The following is a 23,247-nucleotide window of genomic DNA, read 5'->3' on the forward strand; positions in this document are numbered from 1 at the left end:
GCCGCGAGCCCCGCGCCACAGTCGGGCCGACCGAGCGGGCGAGCGCCACGCCGGGCGGCCGGGCGGACACCATGGGCCGGAGCCCGCGTCCTCCGGGCGCCCCGGGCCCCGCCAGATCGCCCCGGGGACCCCCGGGAGCCCCTCGCTGCCGCCCCGAGACGGTGGCCGAGCGGGCGGGCGCGTAATTCTCCCGGAAGGGTTATTCTCTCGCTCCATTCTTGTTTTGGGGGGAGCTAGCGAGACAGCTCCTTTCGGGGCGCGCTGGCAAGGTGGGAGGGGGTGGGGGCCAGCCGATTGGATTCTTTCGCGTGTGTGTAGAAGCGGCCGCCGCCGCCGCGGCGGAGACGACAACAACTTGCTGGTTTTCAGGTTGGGTTAACGGCATGGAGAACAGTCACCCCCCCCACCACCACCACCAGCAGCCCCCGCCGCAGCCCGGCCCTTCGGGCGAGAGGAGGAACCACCATTGGAGAAGTTACAAGTTGATGATTGACCCGGCTCTGAAAAAGGGGCATCATAAACTGTACCGCTACGATGGGCAGCATTTCAGCCTGGCGGTGAGTAGCCGGCGTGCCCCCCCAGCCGTGCCCCCCGCCGCGTCCGGGGGAGACGCGCCTAGCGGCTGGGGACCCCCCGCCCGACCCCCCGGCCAACTGTCAGACGGGGCCCCAGCCCTGGAGTTTGACAAGTGCCTGGAGAAAGGGGTCTGCCCCTGGGGAGGGCGACCAGCCCTCCCATCCCGGCCCCCCAATTTCTCCCCACAGATGTCCAGCAACCGCCCGGTGGAAATTGTTGAAGATCCCCGGGTCGTCGGGATCTGGACCAAAAACAAGGAGCTGGAGCTGTCGGTGCCCAAATTCAAAGTAGGACCCCTCCCCACTGCCCCGCCGTCCCTCCCCCACCTCCCCGAGTTCGAAAATAACGCCAGTCCTGACCGAGCCCAGCCGGATTCCCAGTTCCCGCCGTCCGGGGCCAGGGAAGTTTTGGCGGGGAGGGGTAGAGCGCTGGCGAGAGGGTGTCCCCTCTCAGCTACTGTAAACAAAATAACACTGGGTGAAACTGTAATCACGGCGTAGATACAGTGTCCTGCACGCCCCGCGGGGGGCTCCAGTCCGCCCGGGGGCTTGGCCCCGAGACTCTCCCCTCTCGCCAGCCCCCTAAAAGACAACTTCCTAAGCCCGAGGGGTCGCCCCTGACCCGGCAGCAGGAAGAGGAGGCCAGAATGGGGGGTGGGGAAAGAGAAACTGTTTCTTTTTCCCCTTTCCTTCCGAACCCAGAGGACTTCCACGTTCCAAACGATTTAATCCTCCGCTTCCCGGGCCCGCCCGCGTGCATTTTTTCCCCCCCCCAAAATTTTTTTTTTTTTTAGTTTTTTTTTTTTTTTACCGTTTATTGTTTTCAACGGGCGGGCGAGTTGCGGGGGGCGGGGGGGAATGTTGTGTTTTCTCTTAGGTTTAAACGTTTTCCAAACTCCCTTCCCCCTCGGTCCCTGCCAGATCGATGAGTTCTACGTGGGCCCGGTGCCTCCGAAGCAGGTGACATTTGCCAAGCTGAATGATAACATCCGCGAAAACTTTCTGAGGGACATGTGCAAGAAGTATGGGGAGGTGGAGGAGGTGGAGATTTTGTACAACCCCAAGACCAAGAAGCACCTGGGCATCGCCAAGGTGGTCTTTGCCACGGTCCGGGGAGCCAAGGATGCCGTTCAGCACTTGCATAGCACTTCCGTCATGGGCAACATTATCCACGTGGAGCTGGACACCAAAGGTGAGCCCGGCAGGGGAGGAGCGCGGGGAGACCTGTCAGCGCGACCCTTTCCCTCCCCGCCCCTCCTGCAGCGTGGGGAGGACCACCCTCACTCTTCCTTGGAATTCCCCCCCCACGCCCCACAACCTTATTTATTTTCTTAGCCCCCTCCTGAGGGTAGAGTCGCGTGGAGCTAAATGTGTTGTCTGTTGCTAGGAGACAGTCTGTAATTTACCAACTGTGCCGGTCCTTGGCCACCGCACCCCTAGGGACCACCTAGAGGCTTCCCCACCGCTGACAACCCCGCAGGCCCCCTCTCTGAGCCTTGGTGGCCTGGGTTTAGACAGTCCCCAGCGTTGCCTGTGTTAGGGGAAGAGGCAGAGTTTGTTTACTTGTGGGGGACTGAGGGAGTGCCACTAAGATGCCTTTAAATACATCAATAGAAGGTCTGGAAACTAAAAAGAGAGTCCTCTAAGGATCCAGGGTGTCCCCCGCTCCCTTGCCGCCCCTTCCCCCCTGGAAGTGGCAGCCAATCTTGGGCCGGGAGTGTTGTTTCATTGATAAGGTTCCCGATAGAGCCGCCAGGGAAGAGCAGAGCCGGGAAGAGCCGGGTGGGCGGCTCTGGGTGCTCAAGGCTTGACACTGTGTCTTCCCTCCTCTCTCTTAAAGAGACCGCAGCACCTCCCCTGCTCTGGAATCAGCTGGGTGCTCTCTGGAGCTGGCTAGGGAGGCCATACCTTCCACCCTGTGGGTCTTTGGAGGCCCCTGCAGGACTAAGGGGCTTGTAGGACTGGAGGGCATTCCCCAAAGTGTGCCTGAGGCCTCTTTAGGGCAACTCCCATCAATAAAAGAAGGTGCTGAGTGCTTTGAGGGCCAACCAGCTAAGTGGGGAGATGCCATTTGGTCCCTAACCCACCCGGGTCCCCTGGGAAACCCTGCCTGGGAGGGCAAAAGTGCAGCTTCCAGGAATTTTGTGAGCATGGGGTTCAGGGGCAACTGGGACACACCAAACCCAAGGCAGGAAAATCAGAACTTTTCTTTTTTTGCGTTTAATGATTAAAATGTATTGACCGAGCTGTGAGCCGGTGCCGGGGTGGTGATGATTATTCCACGCACACTTGCCGAGCCTGTGGCTGGTTCTGTTTCTCCTCTCAGGGCACAGCCCTCTTTTTCTGTCCAGTCCACAGTCCCTCCCGCCTCTTTCCCTAGCTTCTCAGTCTCTGGGGGTTGGGGGGCAGTGAGGACCTTGGGTGGTCGCAGCATGATTTCTTCCTGATAATCAAATTGAATGTGGTACCCCCTTCCCTTTCACGTGCCCACATTTTAAGGAGCAGCCAGGTCTCAACAAAATTTCATTTCTGCAAAAAAAAAACAAACAAAAAACACAAACGCCCTCAGAGACTGCCAACTAAGTTTGTATTTCAAGAAAGAGACCAGTAAAGTGTAGCTCCAGGAACATGTCTTTTTTGCATATGTAAGCAGCTGCCTCTGAAGCTCTATAAATATCGATAACCCCTGGGCCCTGGTCTGTAAAAGCCTCCTTCTGCTGAGGGGTGGAGGGTTCAAGCCCAAGGTAGTCCCCAGGCCCCCCTGGGGCCCTCAGCCTGGTCAGGGCCTGTGTAGTTCACAGTATGTGCTACTAGAGTGTGTTACAAACTCTGCTGCCCACCTGGCCCCAGATATTTAACAAACTGGGCTTCCCCTCCTCTCACTGCAAACCGCTGGGTATTGAGCAGAAAGGGGAAGATGTGGCTCTTTGGGCACCATGGCCCAGGTAATGCAGGGGTTGGGGGGACTTGGTGTCGCGGGTGGCAGTTTTGGGTTTGGGTTTGGGGGAGTCTCAGCCCCAGGAGACATTAGCTTCTGGATCTCAGGATCAGAAAAATGGTGCAGCTCAGCAGCTTCCTTAAAGAGGTGGGAACCCTGAGTGAGGTGCAGAGGGGTGGGAACTCGGCCACACAGCCTCCCTAGGACTGGGGTCTGGGGCACAAGGGACCCACCGGGGTGCCACACAGGTTGGAATCCCTGTGGGGACTGCTCCATCCTGGAACCTCACTGAGTCCCCCCTTTCCTGCTCATCCACAGGGGAAACCCGAATGCGGTTCTATGAACTGTTGGTCACTGGCCGATACACCCCCCAGACTCTCCCAGTGGGCGAGCTGGACGCTGTCTCTCCAATTGTGAATGAGACCCTGCAGGTAGGTTTATGGCCGTCAGTCTGCCCCATCGCCAGCTCTTCGATGTGCCCCCCTCCTCTGGAAAGCCTCACCAACTCTCTGATAGGACCCCCAGCCTACCCCCACCTCACTGTCTCCAGCTTTGGAGACCAAGGCCTAGGAGGGTGTGAAACCCGGCCACGCCCCCCACAATTGGGAGCAGGGCCTAGAGCCCCATTTTCCCAAGCTCTCCTGCAGTGGGGCTCTGAGGGATTGGTTCTGTTTCCTGTGGCTTCTCCCCTTCCCAGCACAGGCTGCGATTCCCACAGACCCAGAGCCTGCCCGGGCCCGCTTTTCCACGTTGATGCCAGACATTGCTGTTTCTTAGTGGGTCCTTAGTGTCTGGTGTCCTGGGCATGTCATTACCCCTAAACCCAGAAACCAGAGTTCATGCCCTGCCTTCCAGAGCAAGACTGACTCCTTCCAGACCACTGCCTCCCAGGACACAGGGACGATTCTCACATGGGGCGAGTCTCATGCCAGCTCCTCTCTGGCATCAAGCTGACTAGCTGCCACTGGCCTGTTTATCACTTTATTTTTATTTTATTTACTTTTTTGAGATGGAGTCTCACTCTGTCCCCAGGCTGGAGTGCAGTGGCACGATCTTGGCTCACTGCAACCTTCGCCCCCTGGGCTCAAGTGATTCTCTTGCCTCAGCCTCTTGAGTAGCTGGGATTACAGGCACCCACCACCACACCTGGCTAATTTTTGTATTTTTGGTTAGTAGAGATGGGGTTTCACCATGTTGACCCAGGCTGGTCTTGAACTCCTGACCTCAAGTGATCCACCCGCCTCAGCCTCCCAAAGTGCTGGGATTACAGGCATGAGCCACCGTGCCTGGCCTCTGTTTATCACTTTAAATCCTAAAACACTGGGTGGCTAGGAGGACAAAGCCCTTGGCCATCCTCTCGTGCACAAGATTGTAGTTCTTGGTCATAATCCTGCCTGGAAAGTCTTTGATTTCTGACAGCCTGAGGCAAAAAGAAAATCCCAGCCTAAACCAAGATGTTATGGTCTTCTCTTTTCTCTATCTCCTCTGGGATCAGGAAAAACCCTCAAGGTTCCCTGAACATATTTGGCTACCCCTAAGATTAGAGAAAAAGTTAGTACCATCATGACACTCCTTCTCAATCTCCCCGTCTTCCATTCCTTATGCTGCAGTTCTAGAGCAGTTTGGCTCTGAGCTCCCCAGCAGCCAGAGTGAGAAGGGAAAACAGCCCTGTTCCATTGCACGTTTTCCCCCAGTAGTCTCACATCTCTGTCTCTCCTTAGCTGTCAGATGCCTTGAAGCGCCTCAAGGATGGAGGCCTGTCTGCAGGCTGTGGCTCCGGCTCCTCCTCTGTCACCCCCAATAGCGGTGGGACACCCTTCTCCCAGGACACAGCTTACTCCAGTTGCCGCCTGGACACACCCAACTCCTATGGACAGGGCACCCCGCTCACACCGCGCCTGGGCACCCCTTTCTCACAGGACTCTAGCTACTCCAGCCGCCAGCCCACACCCTCATACCTCTTCAGCCAGGACCCCGCAGTGACGTTCAAGGCCCGGCGCCATGAGAGCAAGTTCACCGACGCCTACAACCGTCGCCATGAACATCATTATGTCCACAATTCTCCCGCGGTCACTGCGGTGGCTGGGGCCACAGCCGCCTTCCGGGGTTCCTCAGACCTCCCATTCGGAGCAGTCAGCGGCACTGGGGGCAGCAGTGGCCCCCCCTTCAAGGCCCAACCACAGGATTCGGCCACATTTGCCCACACTCCACCACCCGCCCAGGCAACCTCTGCTCCTGGATTCAAGTCTTTCTCTCCATATCAGACCCCAGTGGCCCACTTCCCTCCACCCCCAGAAGAGCCCACAGCCACAGCCACAGCCACCTTTGGGGCCCGCGACAGCGGGGAGTTCCGGAGGGCACCGGCGCCCCCACCCCTGCCACCTGCTGAGCCTCTGGCCAAGGAGAAGCCAGGCACGCCACCCGGCCCTCCGCCCCCCGACACCAACAGCATGGAGCTGGGGGGCCGGCCCACCTTCGGCTGGAGTCCTGAGCCCTGTGACAGCCCCGGCACGCCCACACTGGAGTCGTCCCCTGCAGGGCCAGAGAAGCCCCACGACAGCCTGGACTCGCGCATCGAGATGCTGCTGAAGGAGCAGCGCACCAAGCTGCTCTTCCTGAGGGAGCCAGACTCGGACACCGAGCTGCAGATGGAGGGCAGCCCCATCTCCTCCTCCTCCTCCCAGCTCTCTCCACTGGCCCCCTTTGGCACCAACTCCCAGCTAGGCTTCCGAGGCCCCACACCCCCCTCCTCACGCCCCTCCAGCACCGGCCTGGAGGACATCAGCCCAACACCCCTGCCAGACTCCGATGAGGATGAGGAGCTCGACTTGGGCCTTGGGCCTCGGCCTCCACCCGAGCCAGGCCCTCCGGACCCTGCTGGGCTTCTGGGCCAGACAGCTGAGGTGGCCTTGGACCTGGTTGGAGACAGAACCCCGACCTCAGAGAAGATGGATGAGGTACCACCGTGTCTGTCCATCTGTCTGGGACTGGTTTTGTCTATCTTGTATGTCCCTTTCCCCCCTCAAGCATTTAGCATGACTAGCTAAGATGCAGAAGCAATGGGGCTAGGGAAGCCAATATAACAGGTGGAACTTAGAGAATAAAAAGGGGATGCAAAAAACACCAAGGGCTGTGATTGAGCAATTGGTTTGGCAGTGAGCTCCCTAGCAGCCATGGAAAGAAGGAAAGCATGGCCTAGTTCTGATGCTCTCCTTGTTAGGTAAGAAGTCAGTTTCTCCTAGGGATACATTCTGGCCTGAGCCTCTTTGGTAGGAGTTTGCTGAGGTTTCAGAGAGTATTCGCTGTGGGGATGGCTCTTGGTCCCCTTGTCTGTTGTGTGACTTGGGAACAATCAGGGAGAGAGTCTTGGCAGGCAGAGGGAAGGAGAGAAATTGGCCAGAGTACTGTGCTGACCTAAGTGGGGTGAAGCCCCGCAGCACTGTCTCCTAGAGTCTGGTGCCCTCTGAGGAGGGAGAAACCATGGCAGACAGGGAGGGTGCTGAAGTTTCCCTCCTTCTCCCACTGGCTCCAGGGATGAAGGAGTTAAGAGCTAACTTGGGGTGGGGGTGGGGCGCCATTTTGCGAGAAACAGGCGAAGTTGACCATCCCCCACCCTCTCCTCAGGTCTTGGGGTCTCATTACCTAAACCGCCAGCCTCAGGTAGTCCCGTCCAGGGATTGGGTTGGGGTGAGGGTGCCACGTGCCAGGTTCCCTTGGGAGGGTGCTGGGTCATCCTCCTTGCTCCTTCTCGGTCCAGTCACCTGCTTTGGAGCCGCAGCTCCGGTGGGCATGGGCAGCCAGGGGCTTAGACAGAGCTCTGTGTCCCTGTGGGCGGAGGGGAGGAGGACTGCCCCCTTCTTGGGCCCTTTGATGAGGCGGGTCTGGCTGCCTCAGGGAGGAACGAGAGGAACTTGGCTTGCCGGGGAGGGTGCCGCAGGTGGCTGGGGCTCCAGGGGGCCTCCAGGCAGTTCTGGGGAAGTGGTTTCTGGCATCAAGAGGTCCAGGCAGGGGGCCTTGGCAGGGGGCGTTGACAGGTGTGCAGCTGTAGGGGGGCCGCCGGCCCTGGCACCCTCCTCCTCCGCTCCGTCCAGGCTGCCTGGGGTGAAGAGTGTTTACCATGCTGACCATGGTCCAGGGCTGAGAGGCCCGGAGTGGCTGGAGCGAAAGGCAGGCAGAGGCCCCGGGTGCCGGGGTCTGGGACTGCCCGGCCGCCAGCGCAGGGAGCGGCCGAGTCCTGGGAAGCTTCGGGCCGGCCCGCGTGCGCCCCCTGCTGGCACCGGGGACTAGTGCCTGGGCTTCCTGCGGCTGAGCGCAGTGCGGGGAGCTGGATCCTGTCCCAGCCTAGGCTGAGGTTGAGGTGGGGGAGCGGCGCAGGCGGCGCCAGCCGGGGGTGCAGGGGGAGCTTTTCTACTAAACAGTGGCTGGTCGTTAAAAGTTCAGGCTCAAGTCCTTGAGTCCCGCTAAGCCACCTACTGGTTATGTGACCCTGGGGAAGGCACTTTGCCTTTCTGAGTCTCAGTTTCGTCATCTGCCAAATGGGCCTCTGAGAGTCCCTGCAGCACAGGGCCTCAGCTTAAGTGAGGTGCCGCACAGGATGCTCCAGGGATCGCCAGGCCTGCTGGGCTCCCGGTGCTCAGCAAATTCCTGCCGCTTCTCACCCCGGGGTGGAGGGAGGGGCAGGGCCGGCCAGGGCTGGAGCGCAGGATCCGCCTCCCTGTGATTGGCTGGCAGCGGCGGCGGCGGCGGCGGCGGCCCTGGTTAACCCTCTGCGTGCCGCGGCGCGCTGTGCTCGGCGCTGTCCAGGACTGATGGGGGAGCGCTCTTTGAGGATCCACCCGAGCCCGCCTGTCTCTTCTTGATGTGCATGGGGATCCTGAGAAGCAGAATGTGCGCGTGCATATGTGTGTATGTGTGTGTGTGTGTGTATGTGTGTATGTGTGTGTGTGTGCGCACACAGAGGGGACCTAGTAAAGTCTGGAGCTTCCTCCTGCTGCCTTAGTTTTGGTAGTCCCCCTCCTCCTACTCCCGCACCTGCAGTTTCCCTCTGAGGCCTTCCTCATCTGTAGTCTGACCTCTGATCCTGCAACTTGTACAGATTTCACCTCCAGCCCCACTCCCCCTCAGCCTTCAAAGGTCCCCCCACCCCAATTCCAGGCCTGTCCACTCAGCTCCCTAAAGCCCCACGCCCATCCTTGACACCTCCCACATTCACCCTGAGTCACCACCTCCCTGGATCCCAGCTGCAGCCCTGCACTGGGCAGGTCCTGGGTTCCAGTCCTTCTTCTGACTGGCTGTGCCGTGGGGCCACGGCTGAGGCTCTGAGTGTGTTTATTAACTGTCAAAAGGGGTCGGAGCAGAGCCCCCCATGCCCCCGCCCTGTGAGGTTGTCTTTGGGGTAAGAAATGAAACAGCCGTCTGCAGCGCTTAGCCCCACGCGGGCCCATATTGAGTGTGCAGTCAGGAGACTAGGTGAAAGGAGTAATCAAGGAAAAGTAAATAACAACATACTTCCTGTTTATGGGCCTTAGTGCTGCTAAATCCCCTGCTCCAATGTCACCTTTTCTGCCTGGCCGTCTGCTGTAGAGTGAGGACAGCAGGCTCACCGAGAGCACAGGCCGCGGAACCACTTCCTGGTTCAAATCCCGGCTCCATCTCTTCTTGGCTGTGTGGCCTTGGGCAGGTTACTTAAATTCTCTGTGCCCCAGTTTCCTCGTGGGGCAAAAATAGAGTTGAAAATAGGGCTGTTCTGAGGTTTAGCTGAGTTAATAAGTGTGGAGTGTTTAGAAAGGCCCTGGCACATAAGAGATGCTATGGAAGTGGCAACTATTTCTGCATACAAGTTGCAACAGAATCTCTGAAATTGCAACAGTCTCATCCTCTGTGCCCCACCCCTCTCCCTGCCTTCTTTCTCTCCCTCACGTTTCCCATCTTCACCCTCATCATCCTTTGCCTCTTCCTGCTGGCTCTGCTCCCTGAGAGTAAGATGTTTGTCTGCCTCTTCACTTCCGTTTCCCCAGCACCTAGACCTGTACTGAGCAAATGTTTGTTGAATTGGAATGAATGAATGAATTCTAGTGGTAACTCCACGCGCAGAAACTGTGATGCCCATTTTGCAAATGAAGAAGCTGAGGCTTGGAGAGACTGAATGGCTTGCACTGAGTCACACAGCCGGGAGTGCCGCTGATTGCTAGTCTTGAAGAGGGGACTCCGAGAGCCACTTGGCCTTCCAGACTCACCTTACTGTCTTTCCCTGCTCTCTCTGCAGGGCCAGCAGTCCTCAGGCGAGGACATGGAGATCTCAGATGATGAGATGCCCTCAGCCCCCATCACCAGCGCCGATTGCCCCAAGCCCATGGTGGTGACCCCAGGAGCGGCAGCTGTGGCAGCCCCTTCCGTGCTGGCCCCAACCCTGCCACTGCCCCCGCCACCCGGCTTCCCCCCGCTCCCCCCACCCCCACCACCACCCCCACCGCAGCCTGGCTTCCCCATGCCCCCACCGCTGCCCCCGCCCCCACCCCCACCCCCTCCAGCCCACCCTGCTGTGACAGTGCCCCCACCACCCCTGCCAGCGCCACCTGGAGTCCCGCCCCCTCCCATCCTGCCACCACTGCCCCCCTTTCCGCCGGGCCTGTTCCCTGTGATGCAGGTGGACATGAGCCACGTGCTGGGTGGCCAGTGGGGTGGCATGCCCATGTCCTTCCAGATGCAAACGCAGGTGCTCAGTCGGCTGATGACGGGCCAGGGTGCCTGCCCCTACCCGCCCTTCATGGCCGCTGCAGCCGCTGCTGCCTCAGCTGGGCTCCAGTTCGTCAACCTGCCGCCCTACCGGGGCCCCTTCTCCCTGAGCAACTCCGGCCCAGGCCGCGGGCAGCACTGGCCACCACTGCCCAAGTTTGACCCATCAGTGCCTCCACCAGGCTATGTGCCGCGCCAGGAGGACCCGCACAAAGCCACGGTGGATGGCGTCCTGCTGGTGGTCCTCAAAGAGCTCAAGGCCATCATGAAGCGTGACCTGAATCGCAAGATGGTGGAAGTGGTGGCTTTCCGGGCCTTCGACGAGTGGTGGGACAAGAAGGAGCGGATGGCCAAGGTGGGTGGGTGGGTGCGGATGGGGGCAGGACCCCAGCCGGGCACGTCTTGTTTCCCTGAGACTGTTAACTGGAAACGCTGCCATGGACCCCAGTATGGGAGCTGCAGTTCATGTGGCTGCTTTCAAAGTTCCGCAAACTGCTCCACTTTAGCAGCCGCTGGATGCATGTGGCTCTTTGAATTTAAATTAATGGCCAGGTATGGTGGCTTACACCTTTAATCCCAGCACTTTGGGAGGCTGAGGTGGGAGGATTGCTTGAGCCTAGGAGTTCAAGACCAGCCTAGGCAGTATACCAAGAGCCCATCTCTAAAAAGAAATGTGTAAATTAATTTAAATTAATTAATTAAAATAGAGTAAAATTAAAAACTCCTCCTTTGTCCCTGCCACATTTCAAGTGCTCAGGAGCCACAGGTGCCTAGTGGCCGCACACAGGACACCTGGTGCAGGCTGTCCCCACCGTCGCAGACAGCTCACAGCTGTGACGCCCTTTGAACTTGACTCCCCTCACCTCCCCTCATGCTGCCTTTTACACGGAGCCCTGCCTTGGCTTGGACGACTTTTTTCCTTTTTTTTTTTTTTTGAGACGGTCTCGCTGTGTCATCCAGGCCGGAGTGTAGTGGTACAATCATAGCTCACTGCACCCTCAACGTCCCTGTGCTCAAGGGATCCTCCCACCTCAGCCTCAAGTAGCTGGGACTATAGGCATGTGCACCCAGCTAATTTTTGTGTTTTTCTGTAGAGACAGACTTTCACCATGTTGCCCAGGCTGGTTTTGAACTCCTAGGCTCAAGTGATCCTCTGCCTTTTGGGCTGGGACTGCTCCTGGCCTACTTACTATTTTCTTTTTCTTTTTGGAGACGGAGTCTCACTGTGTCACCCTGGTTGGAGTGCAATGGCGTGATCTCAGCCCTCTGCAGCCTCCACCTCCTGCGTTCAAGCGATTCTCCTGCCTCAGTGTCCTGAGTAACTGGGACTATAGGCACCCACCACCATGTCTGGCTAATTTTTGTATTTTTAGTAAAGACGGGCTTTCCCCATGTTGGCCAGGCTGGTCTGGAACTCCTGACCTCAAGTTATCCACGTGCTTCAGCCTACCAAAGTGCTGGGATTACAGGTGTGAGCCACGACACCTGGCCTCTTTTTTTCTTTTTAACATATTATTTGTCTATTTGTAATCTTACAAATAATCTAAAATGACTTCCTTTCTCCATAAGAGAGAACTTTTTCTTCAGTACTTTAAACTCCCCTTAATCACCACCCTCCACACCATTCCCCCCTGCTCACCCAAGGGGTGACCATGGTTATGAGTTTGAGTGCCCCTGGAGCCTGCTTTGGGAAATGCTTGCTCTTTGCCACATAGGTAAGGGACCCCATGTCAGAGCCTGTTTGTCATCGTATAACTGGGTAGTAAAATTAGAATGAACCATCGGAAATCATGGATACACAGCTCTTTATGGTTCAACCAATTTATACTGACCCTACACTAACAGCTAATAGCTATTCCATTCACAATTTGAATAAAAAGAGCCACCAGACCTCATGTGCCCTGCACCTTGCAAAGCTCTTCATGTGGCTCGTTTTGTTAATTCTCACAGTATCCCTTTGAAGGCAGAGCATTTCAGAACCTCAGGGGCAACCCCTTAGGGAGCAGTGACATAAAGCCAGCAGGTCCTGTTTTTAATGCATGGGAAGAGAAGACAGAGTGGGATAGTGTGAATCTTACCCTGTGAAGGTGGTGGTGCAGCTGTGGCACAGATGTGTCCCGATGGTGTCATTTTTGGATTGTCTGCAAAGTACAAAGGCCACTGTTGTAAGGCAGGCAGCTGCAGTAGTCCTATTTTACAGGGGAGGACATTGAGGATCTGTGAGGTAGAGCGGTGCTCTGGAGCCTTCTGGGTAACGGCATAGTATGGCCAGGCGTGTAGGGAATGAGGACGCAGTTACCTGTGGTGGCTGTTACTGCCGAGCAGAAGGTAGCCCTGGGAGGGCTCCCTGCAGGGTTTGGTGGTGCCAGAAGCGGTAACGGGCCCCTCCTATCTCCACCCCAGGCCTCGCTGACCCCGGTGAAGTCGGGCGAGCACAAGGACGAGGACAGGCCGAAGCCTAAGGACCGCATCGCCTCATGCCTGTTGGAGTCATGGGGCAAGGGCGAGGGCCTGGGCTACGAGGGCCTGGGCCTGGGCATTGGGCTGCGTGGGGCCATTCGCCTGCCCTCCTTCAAGGTCAAGAGGAAGGAGCCACCAGACACCACCTCATCTGGTGACCAGAAGCGGCTGCGGCCCTCAACCTCTGTGGATGAGGAAGATGAAGGTTGGTGCTCTGGGTGTTGGGGTCCCCTTCTTCTGCATCCCCCCAGCCCAGCTCTGACTCCCTCCCTCCCTGCAGAGTCCGAGCGAGAGCGAGACCGGGACATGGCAGACACCCCCTGTGAGCTCGCCAAGCGGGACCCCAAGGGCGTGGGTGTGCGGCGGCGGCCGGCGCGGCCTCTGGAGCTGGACAGTGGCGGGGAGGAGGACGAGAAGGAGTCCTTGTCGGCGTCCTCCTCCTCATCGGCGTCATCATCCTCGGGGTCCTCAACCACCTCACCCTCGTCCTCGGCCTCCGACAAGGAGGAGGAACAGGAGACCACCGAGGAGGAGGAGGAGGAGGTGGAGGAGGAGGAAGGCCCCAGGAGCCAGCTGTCCTCCTCCTCAACCTCATCCACATCAGATAAGGTACCTAACAGGCCAGGAAGCCTCAGGAGGCTGGGCCAGGCAACAATGGCCAGGCCGTTGGGCTCACCTGTCCCTACCCTTCCCTCTCCCCTAGGATGACGACGATGATGACAGTGATGACCGGGACGAGTCTGAGAACGATGACGAAGACACAGCCCTGTCAGAGGCGAGTGAGAAGGACGAAGGGGACTCGGATGAAGGTGAGCAGGGAGGCCGCAGCTGTCTGGCCCTCCTGGGGTCCCTCTTTCCCCAGGGCAGAGCCTGAGCAATTGTCAAAAATACTTCTGAGCCAAAATGTGCTTTTGAGACGTTACCTTGTTAAAACACACACATGGGGTGGCCTACGGTTCCATCTTCAGGGAGTGTCCTGAACAGAATGGCACGTCCATAGAGACAGAAAGCAGGTCTGTGGTCCTTAGTGCTAGAGAGCCTGGCGTTCGGGGGACTTGCTCAGCCTGCATGACTTCCTTTTCAGCTGATGAAAATACTTAGGAACCAGATGTACTAAATGCTGCTAGAATTATCACTTTAAAACGAGCAGTTGGCCGGGTGTAGTGGCTCACACCTGTAATCCCAGCACTTTGGGAGGCCTAGGCTGGTGGATCACCTGAGGGTAGGAGTTCAAGACCAGCTCTGGCCAACATGGTGAAACCCCGTCTCTACTAAAAATACAAAAATTAGCCGGGCGTGGTGGCAGGCACCTGTAGTCCCAGCTACTGGGGAGGCTGAGGCAGGAGAATGGCAAGAACCTGGGAGGTGGAGCTTGCAGTGAGCCGAGATTGCCCCACTGCACTCCAGCCTAGGTGACAGAGCGAGACGCCGTCTCAAAAAAAACAAAAACGAGCAGTTTTCTGTTATGTTAATTTTACCTCAATTTTTAAAAGTGACTACTGGTGGCTGGGTGTGGTGGCTCACTCCTGTAATCCCAGCACTTTGGGAGCCGAGGCAAATGGATCATCTGTGGTCAGGAGTTTGAGACCAGCCTGGCCAACATGGTGAAACCCCGTCTCTACTAAAAGTACAAAATTAGCCGGGCATGGTGGCACACGCCTGTAATCCCAGTTACTTGGGAGGCTGAGGCAGGAGAATCACTTGAACACAGGAAGTGGAGGTTGCAGTGAGCTGAGATCGTGCCACTGCACTCTAGCCTGGGCAACAAGAGTAAAACTCCGTCTCAAAACAAAAACAAAAACAAAAAAAAATACTAGTAAACACACTCCCCACACACATATCTGAGGGTCATGTTCAACGTGGGTGCTGCCAGTTTGAGGCCATTGGTGAGGGGTCTGGGTGGGGCAGGGGCACAGTGGGTCCTCAGCAGCCCCTCCTCTGTGTCCCCCATCCAGAGGAGACAGTGAGCATTGGAACCTCCAAGGCTGAAGCCACGTCATCCAGTGAGAGTTCCGAGTCTTCTGAGTTTGAGTCAAGCTCCGAGTCCTCACCCTCATCCTCAGAGGATGAAGAGGAGGTAGCGACCAGGGAAGAGGAGGAGGAAGAAGAGGAGGAGGAGGCGATGGTGGCAGAGGAAAGCATGGCTTCTGCAGGCCCCGAGGACTTTGAGCAGGACGGGGCGGGAGCTCCTCTGGCCTCGGGAGCCCCAGCGGTGGACTCGTCGGGCATGGAAGAGGAGGTGGACATCAAGACTGAGGCTGCGGCCCCTGAGGAGCGGCCCCCCATGCTGGATGAGCCCCCCTTGCCTGTGGGTGTTGAAGAGCCAGTGGACTCCAGGGAGGCCCCCGAGGAGCCAGGCCTGAGCCAGGAAGGGGCCATGTTGCTGTCTCCAGAGCCCCCTGCCAGAGAGGTGGAGGCCCGACCCCCATTGTCCCCTGAACGAGCTCCAGGTAACACCTGCAACCCTTTGGGAGGGTGGTGGGAGGGAGGCAGGAAGTCCTCACAGTCAGAATTAGCCCAGGCTTCCTTGGATAGATGGCTGACCGTCCCCAGCCTCAGTTTCCCCTGTAAAATGAGATCAGTCAGTTGTGCCTCCCTTGAGCGAGATGAGGTGTTGGGTGCCAGCACGGAGCCTGGCACTGAGTAGATCAACCCAAAGGGGAACCACTGCTATTTTTCAGTCCTCACTGCCAGTGTTTCCCTGGTGGCTTGGTCCTTGGACCATCATTCCTATGAGATGCTCCCCAAAAGGAGGCTGGGTGTCCATGGTTACGTTAGTGACAGGTGGGTGGGGGAGGCCCTGGGGTGATGGGCCAGGTGAGGGCTGCAGGCGTTGCCCCCTCCAGCATTGTGATGAAGCTTCACAGAGCATAGGAGAGGCTCTAACTGCATGGCCAGTAGAACTTTACACAGTGACGGCGGCATTCTCCAGCTGTGCTGTCCAGCACCGTAGCCGTCAGACACAATGTTGCTACCACACTCTTGAAACATGGCCAGTGGCACAGTGGAACTCAATTTGTAGTAGTGTTCAATTTATTTTGGCTTACATAGCTGCATGTGGTTAGCAACTACCTTTTTTTTTGAGATGGAGTCTTGCTCTGTTGCCCAGGCTGGAATGCAGTGGCGCGATCTCGGCTCACTGCAAGCTCCGCTTTCCAGGTTCATGCCATTCTCCCGCCTCAGCCTCCCGAGTAGCTGGGACTACAGGTGCCCGCCACCACGCCCGGCTAATTTTTTGTATTTTTAGTAGAGACGGGGTTTCACAGTATTGGCCAGGATGATCTCGATTTCCTGACCTTGTGAACTGCCCGCCTCAGCCTCCCAAAATGCTGGGATTGCAGGGTTGAGCCACCACACCTGGCCTAGCACCTACCTTTAATAAGTCCCTCAGGAAAGGATTACAGCTGCCCCTGTTGTACACTGAACACATGGCTAGGGCCCACTGACATGCAGTTTTCAACCAAACATGGACAGGAAAGACCGGTGGGATGCTAAACCCACCTGTATGGAGGGCGACCGCCTGCGTATACATGGGTTCTGCAAGACGGACTACAAGCTTTGAGTATGTGCAGATTTTGGTATACCAGGGAGTGCTGGAACCAATTCCCTGTGTGTATTGAGGGACGACTGTGTTTTGTTTTGTTTATTCCACCATTAACCACAGTCTTTGAGCATTGACTCAATATTAAGCCTCTATTGTGTCCCTGCTATTATTTTGAGCGGTAGCAATACAACAGGGGACCAAACAGACAAAAGTATCTGCTCCCACGGAGCAGGGGAACAGATGACAACAGATCAGTTAGAAAATGAAAAACAGGTGGCAGGCTCTTATAAGCCCAGCTACTTGGGAGGCTAAGGAAGAATTTCTTGAACCTGGGTGGCAGAGGTTGCAGTGACCCGAGATCGTGCCACACTGCACTCCAGCCTGGGCTATAGAGTGAGATTCTGTCTCAAAAAAAAGAAAGAAAAAAGAAAAAGAAATGGGCCTGGCACGGTGTCTCACACCTGTAATCCCAGCACTGTGGGAAGCCAAGGTGGGCAGATCAGCTGAGGTCAGGAGTTTGAGACCAGCCTGGCCAACATGACGAAACCCTGTCTGTACTGAAAATACAAAAAATTAACAGGGCGTTGTGGCACTGCCTGTAACCCTAGTGGCTCAGGAGGCTGAGGAAGGAGAATAGCTTGAACCTGGGAGGCAGAGGTAGCTTGCAGTGAGCTGAGATTGCTCTCCAGCCTGTGCAACAGAGTGAGACTGTCTCACAAAAAAAATAAAAATAAAATAAAATGATATAAAAATATAAAATGAAAAAAATGTATTCTGTGGTCAGGCACGGTGACTCACATCTGTAATCCCAGCACTTTGGGAGGCCACGGCTGGTGGATCACTTGAGACCAGGGGTTCAAGACCAGCCTAGGCAGCATAGTGAGAACCCATCCCCACAAAACATTTAAAAATGAGCTGGGCGTGGTGGCACATGCCTGTAGTCCCAGCTACTCAGGAGCCTTAGGCGGGAGGAGCCCTTGAGCCCTGGCGGTTTAGGCTGCAGTGGCTAAACCATCATGCCACTGCATTCTACTCGTCTCAAAAATAAAAAAAAAAGTAAATTAGTTAAAAATTTAAGAAATGTATCCCGTGACAGTGGAGGTAAGTGCTGGGAGAAAAATCCTTGAAGGCCCTGACAAGTCCTGCAGAAAAGAGACTTGTTTAATTTTATTCAGTCATAGAGCAGATTTTCTTAGGCCACAGGGACTTCAGACTTTGTTCTGAAGACATAGTGTGAAAGGCTGGGATACATGTCTCCTGCATCTGTGATTTAGCCTACCATCATAGATAAAGGACATACTGTGTGCCTGGCACTGGGTTGGGCGCTGAGCAGTCCTTGAGAGGTTTAACTGGAGATGGACAGGTCCTGTGCTCGGACTCAGCTGTGAGCCAGCCAGGTATGGAGCACAGAGTAAGGCCCTGAGAGACGTTTGGATTGAATGGTAGCTGTCTCGTGTTTGCTCACCTCTCTGCAGAGCATGACCTGGAAGTGGAGCTGGAGCCCCCTGTGATGCTCCCCTTGCCCCTGCAACCACCATTGCCGCCCCCACGACCACCCCGGCCACCCAGCCCACCGCCGGAGCCTGAGACCACAGATGCCTCACATCCATCTGTCCCTCCGGAGCACCCTGCTGAAGACCACCCCCCACATACTCCAGGCCTCTGTGGCAGCCTGGCCAAGTCGCAGAGCACAGAGACGGTGCCAGCCACACCAGGCGGGGAGCCCCCGCTATCAGGGGGCAGCAGTGGCCTGTCCTTGAGCTCTCCGCAAGTGCCCGGCAGCCCCTTCTCCTACCCAGCTCCGTCCCCTGGCTTGAACAGTGGGGGCCTCCCTCGGACACCTGGCCGGGACTTCAGCTTCACACCCACCTTCTCCGAGCCCAGTGGGCCGTTGCTTCTGCCCGTCTGCCCGCTCCCCACTGGCCGACGTGATGAACGCTCCGGGCCCCTGGCCTCCCCGGTGCTCCTGGAGACGGGCCTGCCCCTCCCTCTGCCCCTGCCCCTGCCCTTGCCCTTGGCATTACCCGCTGTCTTGCGGGCCCAGGCTCGTACCCCCACCCCGCTGCCGCCCTTGCTGCCCGCCCCCCTGGCCTCTTGCCCACCCCCAATGAAGAGAAAGCCGGGCCGGCCCCGGCGATCCCCACCATCTATGCTCTCCTTAGATGGGCCCTTGATCCGGCCACCAGCAGGGGCCGCCCTTGGAAGGGAACTCCTGCTCCTGCCGGGCCAGCCGCAGACCCCCGTCTTCCCTAGCACTCATGACCCCCGGACGGTGACCCTGGACTTCCGGAACGCGGGGATCCCAGCCCCTCCGCCACCCCTTCCCCCCCAGCCACCCCCACCCCCACCTCCCCCACCTGTAGAGCCCACCAAGCTGCCCTTTAAGGAGCTAGACAACCAGTGGCCCTCCGAGGCCATCCCTCCGGGCCCCCGTGGGCGTGAGGAGGTCACTGAGGAGTACATGGAGTTGGCCAAGAGTCGGGGGCCGTGGCGCCGGCCACCTAAGAAGCGCCACGAGGACCTGGTGCCACCTGCGGGCTCGCCTGAACTCTCGCCACCCCAGCCCCTCTTCCGGCCTCGCTCGGAGTTTGAGGAGATGACCATCCTGTATGACATCTGGAACGGGGGCATCGACGACGAGGACATCCGCTTCCTGTGTGTCACTTACGAGCGGCTGCTGCAGCAGGACAACGGCATGGACTGGCTTAACGACACGCTCTGGGTCTACCATCCCTATATCCTGCCAGCATGTGGGCTCTGCACCTTCTGGGATGCAGGAAGTGCCCGCTCGCCTCTCTGCGCCCCACCTCCCGGTCTATAGCAGCCCACGGTGCCCGTGAAGGTGACAGCACGCACCACCGTCACTTCCCAAGCGGGGTTTGTGTGCCAGCACCATGCCAGGCTCCGGAGTGAATCATCATTGGCACGTTTTAAGGACTCCTCTGCCAGGCCCATCTCACCCCCAGAGTTAGCAGGTCTCAGGGCCACATGTAACAGCAGTGCTGTAACAGCATACAAGGGCTGAGGGCTTCCTTGTCCCCTTCATAACCTCAGGTAATCCTCCCAGGAGCCTGGTGAGATAGGGGTATGATTCCCATTTTACTAAGGCTCAGAGAGGTTCAGTGACCTGTTCAAAGTCACACAGCTACAAGTGGCAAAGTTGAGATTTGAACCCAGGCAAACCTGGCTCTAGAGTCCAAGCTTTTCACCACTAGGCTTTCATGAGGCTTGGTTGTTCGCATAGGCCTGTGAGGCTAGACCCCTCATTATCCCTGTTGTATTAGACTGATTTGTGAGCACTCAGTTTGTGTCAAGAGCTCTGCTCAGTGCCGGGCACCATGGCTCACGGCTGTAATCCCAGCACTATGGGAGGCTGAGGTGGGTGGATCACTTGAGGCTGGAAATTTGAGACCAACCTGGCCAACATGGCGAAACCCCATCTCTACTAAAAATACAAAAATTAGCCGGGCGTGGTAGCACATGCCTATTATTCCAGCTACTCTGGAGGCTGAGGCAGGAGAATTGCTTGAACCCAGGAGGCATAGGTTGCAGTAAGCCCAGATCGCACCATTGCACTCCAGCCTGGGCAACAGAGCGAGACTGTCTCAAAAAACACAAAACTCTGCTAAGGACCATAAGCATATTTCATCACTTACAGAGGCATCACTGTCACCCCAATTTACAGATGGGAAACTGAGCAGAAAATGGTTCACACACCCAGCACTTGGGGAGGCCAAGGTGGACAGATCACTTGCTCTCTGGAGGTCGAGGCCAGCCTGGGAAACGTAGCAAAACCCCATCACTACAAAAAAATCCAGAAATGAGCTGGGTGTGGTGGTGCTTGCCTGTAGTTCCAGCTGCTCAGGAGACTGAGGCTGCAGTAAGCTGAAATTGCACCACTGCACTCGAGCCTGGGCAACAGGAGACCATGTCTCAAAAAAAAAAAAGACACCCAGAGCCATGCAACTGGGTATTGACCGTCAGCGGGGTTGGTCAGCGGGCAGCCGCGTGGAGGTGGCATGGGAGTGGGCAGTAGAACTGGACATCGCTGTCTCTGGAGGGTGGTCTGAGGATGGGTGGGACCAGTCTATGAAGGGACCAGGAGGGACTCTCAGAATGTCCATGTGGCCCTTGACCCACACCCACCCACCAGCCTCTCTTCAGCTAAGAAAAAGAAACGGGACGATGGCATTCGCGAGCACGTGACAGGCTGTGCCCGCAGTGAGGGCTTCTACACCATCGACAAGAAGGACAAGCTCAGATACCTCAACAGCAGCCGTGCCAGCACCGATGAGCCCCCCGCAGACACCCAGGTACTGCCAGGGCTCCTGGACACATCAGAGCCAGTTGGGCCATGGGGATCCAGGGCACTCGTGGAGGGGTGCCAGGCAGAAGGAGGAGTTGTGAGGCCAGAGGAGCTGGCACACAGAGTGTGCAAGTGGAAGGGGAGAGGCGGGTGGGCAGGGCCTAGGAGAAGGAAGGAATCTGCCTTAGTCCCATGGGCCCTGGAGCACCTCCCAAGGGTTTAATCAGGGATGTGACGGAGCTCTGTTTCCACAAGTTCATTCATTTTTTGTTTGTTTTTTGCTTGGCTCTTTTTGAGACAAAGCCTTGCTCTGTCACCCAGGCTAGAGTGCAGAGGCACGATCTCAGCTCACTGCAACCTCTGCCTCCTGGGTTCAAGTGATTCTCCTGCCTCAGCCTCCCGAGTAACTGGGATTACAGGTGCCCATCACCATGCCTGGCTAAATTTTTTGTATTTTTAGTAGAGATGGAATTTTGCCATGTTGGGCAGGTTAGTCTTGAACTCCTGACCTCAAGTAATCTGCCTGCCTTGGTCTCCCAAACTGCTGGGATTATAAGCACGAGCCACATCGCCTGGCCTCATTCATTCTTTTTTAATCTAGCAAATATCTATTGAGTACATGCTGTGTACCAGGCACTGTTCTGGGTCTATAGCAGTGAACAAAACCAAATCCTTTTCCTCATGGAATTTAATTATTTATTTTTATTTTTAAATTAAAAAAAATTGGGCCGGGCGCGGTGGCTCAAGCCTGTAATCCCAGCACTTTAGGAGGCTGAGACGGGCGGATCACGAGGTCAGGAGATCGAGACCATCCTGGCTAACACGGTGAAACCCCGTCTCTACTAAAAACTACAAAAAACTAGCTGGGCGAAGTGGCAGGAGCCTGTAGTCCCAGCTACCCGGGAGGCTGAGGCAGGAGAATGGCGTGAACCCGGGAGGCGGAGCTTGCAGTGAGCTGAGATCCGGCCACAGCACTCCAGCCTGGGTGACAGAGCGAGACTGCATCTCAAAAAATAAATAAATAAATTAATTAATTAAAAAAAACTGAGACAGGGTCTCACTATGTAGCCCAGGCTGATCTGGAACTCCTGGGTTCAAGTGATCCTCCTGCCTCAGCCTCCCAAAGTTCTGGGATTATAGGCGTGAGCCACGGTGCCCGGCTGGAGTTTATATTTTAGTGGGGACTTGTGGGAAATAATCAAGTGAAAAAAGAAGCACGTAATTCCAGGCAGGGAAAACGTGATGGAGAAAACAGGAGAGGGGTTAGGGATTTCCAAGTCAAAGGGGAGTCAGAGGGTCAGACCCAAGCAAAGCACAGGAAGGCGCCCAAAGAGACCACAGAAGTGAAAAAGTGACTTCCATAAGAAGTTAAAACCAGAGAGGGGCTCACTGACCCCAGCAGGCCTCCCTAGGACAGCAGCAGTGCAAAGGCCCTGAGGCAGTGGGGAGCTCCTTGGTATGAGGAAGGGAAAGGAGAGGCCACTTGGGGTGCGAAAGACAGCTCAGGCCACGAGGGTGGGGGGGACTGTGGTGGTGAGTGACCTGTCTCCTGGGGTGACAGGCAGCAGAGGGAGGTTCTCAGAGGAGCTGGGGTGGTATGGAGCTGGTGCGGTATGGAGCTGGTGCAGGGGTCCTGAGGGCAGACTGTGTTCGGGTGGCTGCAGTTTCCAGACTGGACGTGTGGACGTGCTGGACGTGAGGAGAGGTGGATGCCTGTGGAAGAATATGAGGAAGTGGGATGGACAGGACTGGGGCTTGCCTGGGTACAGGAGACAGGGATGGGCGGGGGGTGACAGCCCAGGGTGTGGCTGGGGTGGGGAGTGCTGGGAAGCTGGACACCGGACCTGAGATGGGGAGGCTGATACGCTGTCACCATGAGGCAACTTGAGTTCTGCGGATTCTGAAAACACCCAGGCAGAGAGGTCTTGGCGGGCATATGGGTATGGCGGAACTTAGGATGGGGATCTCCAGCCTAGCGACCTAAGTGTGGGCATCGCCAGGAGAGAAGTGGTGACTGAAGGTCACAACAGGGTGACCTCACCTGGGAGGGCACATGGGGCAGAGGCCTGGGATGCTCCAAAGGTTAATGGGTGGGGCAGGGGCCCAGGGAGGCCAAAAGCAGGACGTGACACGAGGGTTTCGGAAGGATCCCCAATTTCGAACGCTTGGGGGTCAGAGGGGTCTGGGTGAGAGCCAAGCAGGGGGGTCAGGGTAGACAAAACTTTGGGCTGAAATGGGGAAAAGACAGCGCCAGGCAAGGGTGAGTCTCGTTGTTGTGAAGATAGGAGCTTGAGCACACTCAGATACTGATGGGATGGAGGAGGCAGGGAAGCAGTGACAATTAGGGACAGGCAGGTATGGAGGAGCCCAGAGAAAGGAGCCCAGGATGCTGGGGATGACAGAGATCCAGAGCTTAGGGTGGGACAGCCGAGGACACGACCAGCCCCGCTAAGCCCTTGCACACCATCCTCTGCAGGGCATGAGCATCCCAGCACAGCCCCACGCCTCCACCCGGGCAGGCTCGGAGCGGCGTTCGGAGCAGCGCCGCCTGCTGTCCTCCTTCACTGGCAGCTGTGACAGCGACCTGCTCAAGTTCAACCAGCTCAAGGTGAGGCCGGGCTTCACCCAGATCCCGGGGTGGCGGCAGGACCTGAGACCGGGGCTCACCTCTCCCCGTCTTCCCTCCTGC

General features: G+C 57.0%; 1 protein-coding gene across 1 annotated transcript in view; it reads left to right on the forward strand.

Annotated features, from left to right (window-relative positions):
* Positions 1-66: 66 nt before the first annotated feature.
* Positions 67-23,247, forward strand: part of SETD1B (SET domain containing 1B, histone lysine methyltransferase) — a 28,402-nt gene continuing 5,221 nt past the window's right edge. Inside the window, exons 1-13 of the mRNA XM_026450675.2 lie at positions 67-557; positions 765-863; positions 1,497-1,767; positions 3,832-3,944; positions 5,235-6,470; positions 9,779-10,603; positions 12,652-12,913; positions 12,989-13,317; positions 13,412-13,517; positions 14,664-15,158; positions 17,728-18,987; positions 20,399-20,565; positions 23,035-23,166. Coding sequence (XP_026306460.1) covers positions 384-557; positions 765-863; positions 1,497-1,767; positions 3,832-3,944; positions 5,235-6,470; positions 9,779-10,603; positions 12,652-12,913; positions 12,989-13,317; positions 13,412-13,517; positions 14,664-15,158; positions 17,728-18,987; positions 20,399-20,565; positions 23,035-23,166 — 5,469 coding nt within the window. The 5' untranslated portion in view covers positions 67-383. The remainder of the gene's footprint in view (positions 558-764; positions 864-1,496; positions 1,768-3,831; positions 3,945-5,234; positions 6,471-9,778; positions 10,604-12,651; positions 12,914-12,988; positions 13,318-13,411; positions 13,518-14,663; positions 15,159-17,727; positions 18,988-20,398; positions 20,566-23,034; positions 23,167-23,247) is intronic.

Source organism: Piliocolobus tephrosceles, unplaced genomic scaffold (assembly GCF_002776525.5).
Source record: "Piliocolobus tephrosceles isolate RC106 unplaced genomic scaffold, ASM277652v3 unscaffolded_23488, whole genome shotgun sequence".
NCBI classification, from domain to species: Eukaryota; Metazoa; Chordata; class Mammalia; order Primates; family Cercopithecidae; genus Piliocolobus; species Piliocolobus tephrosceles.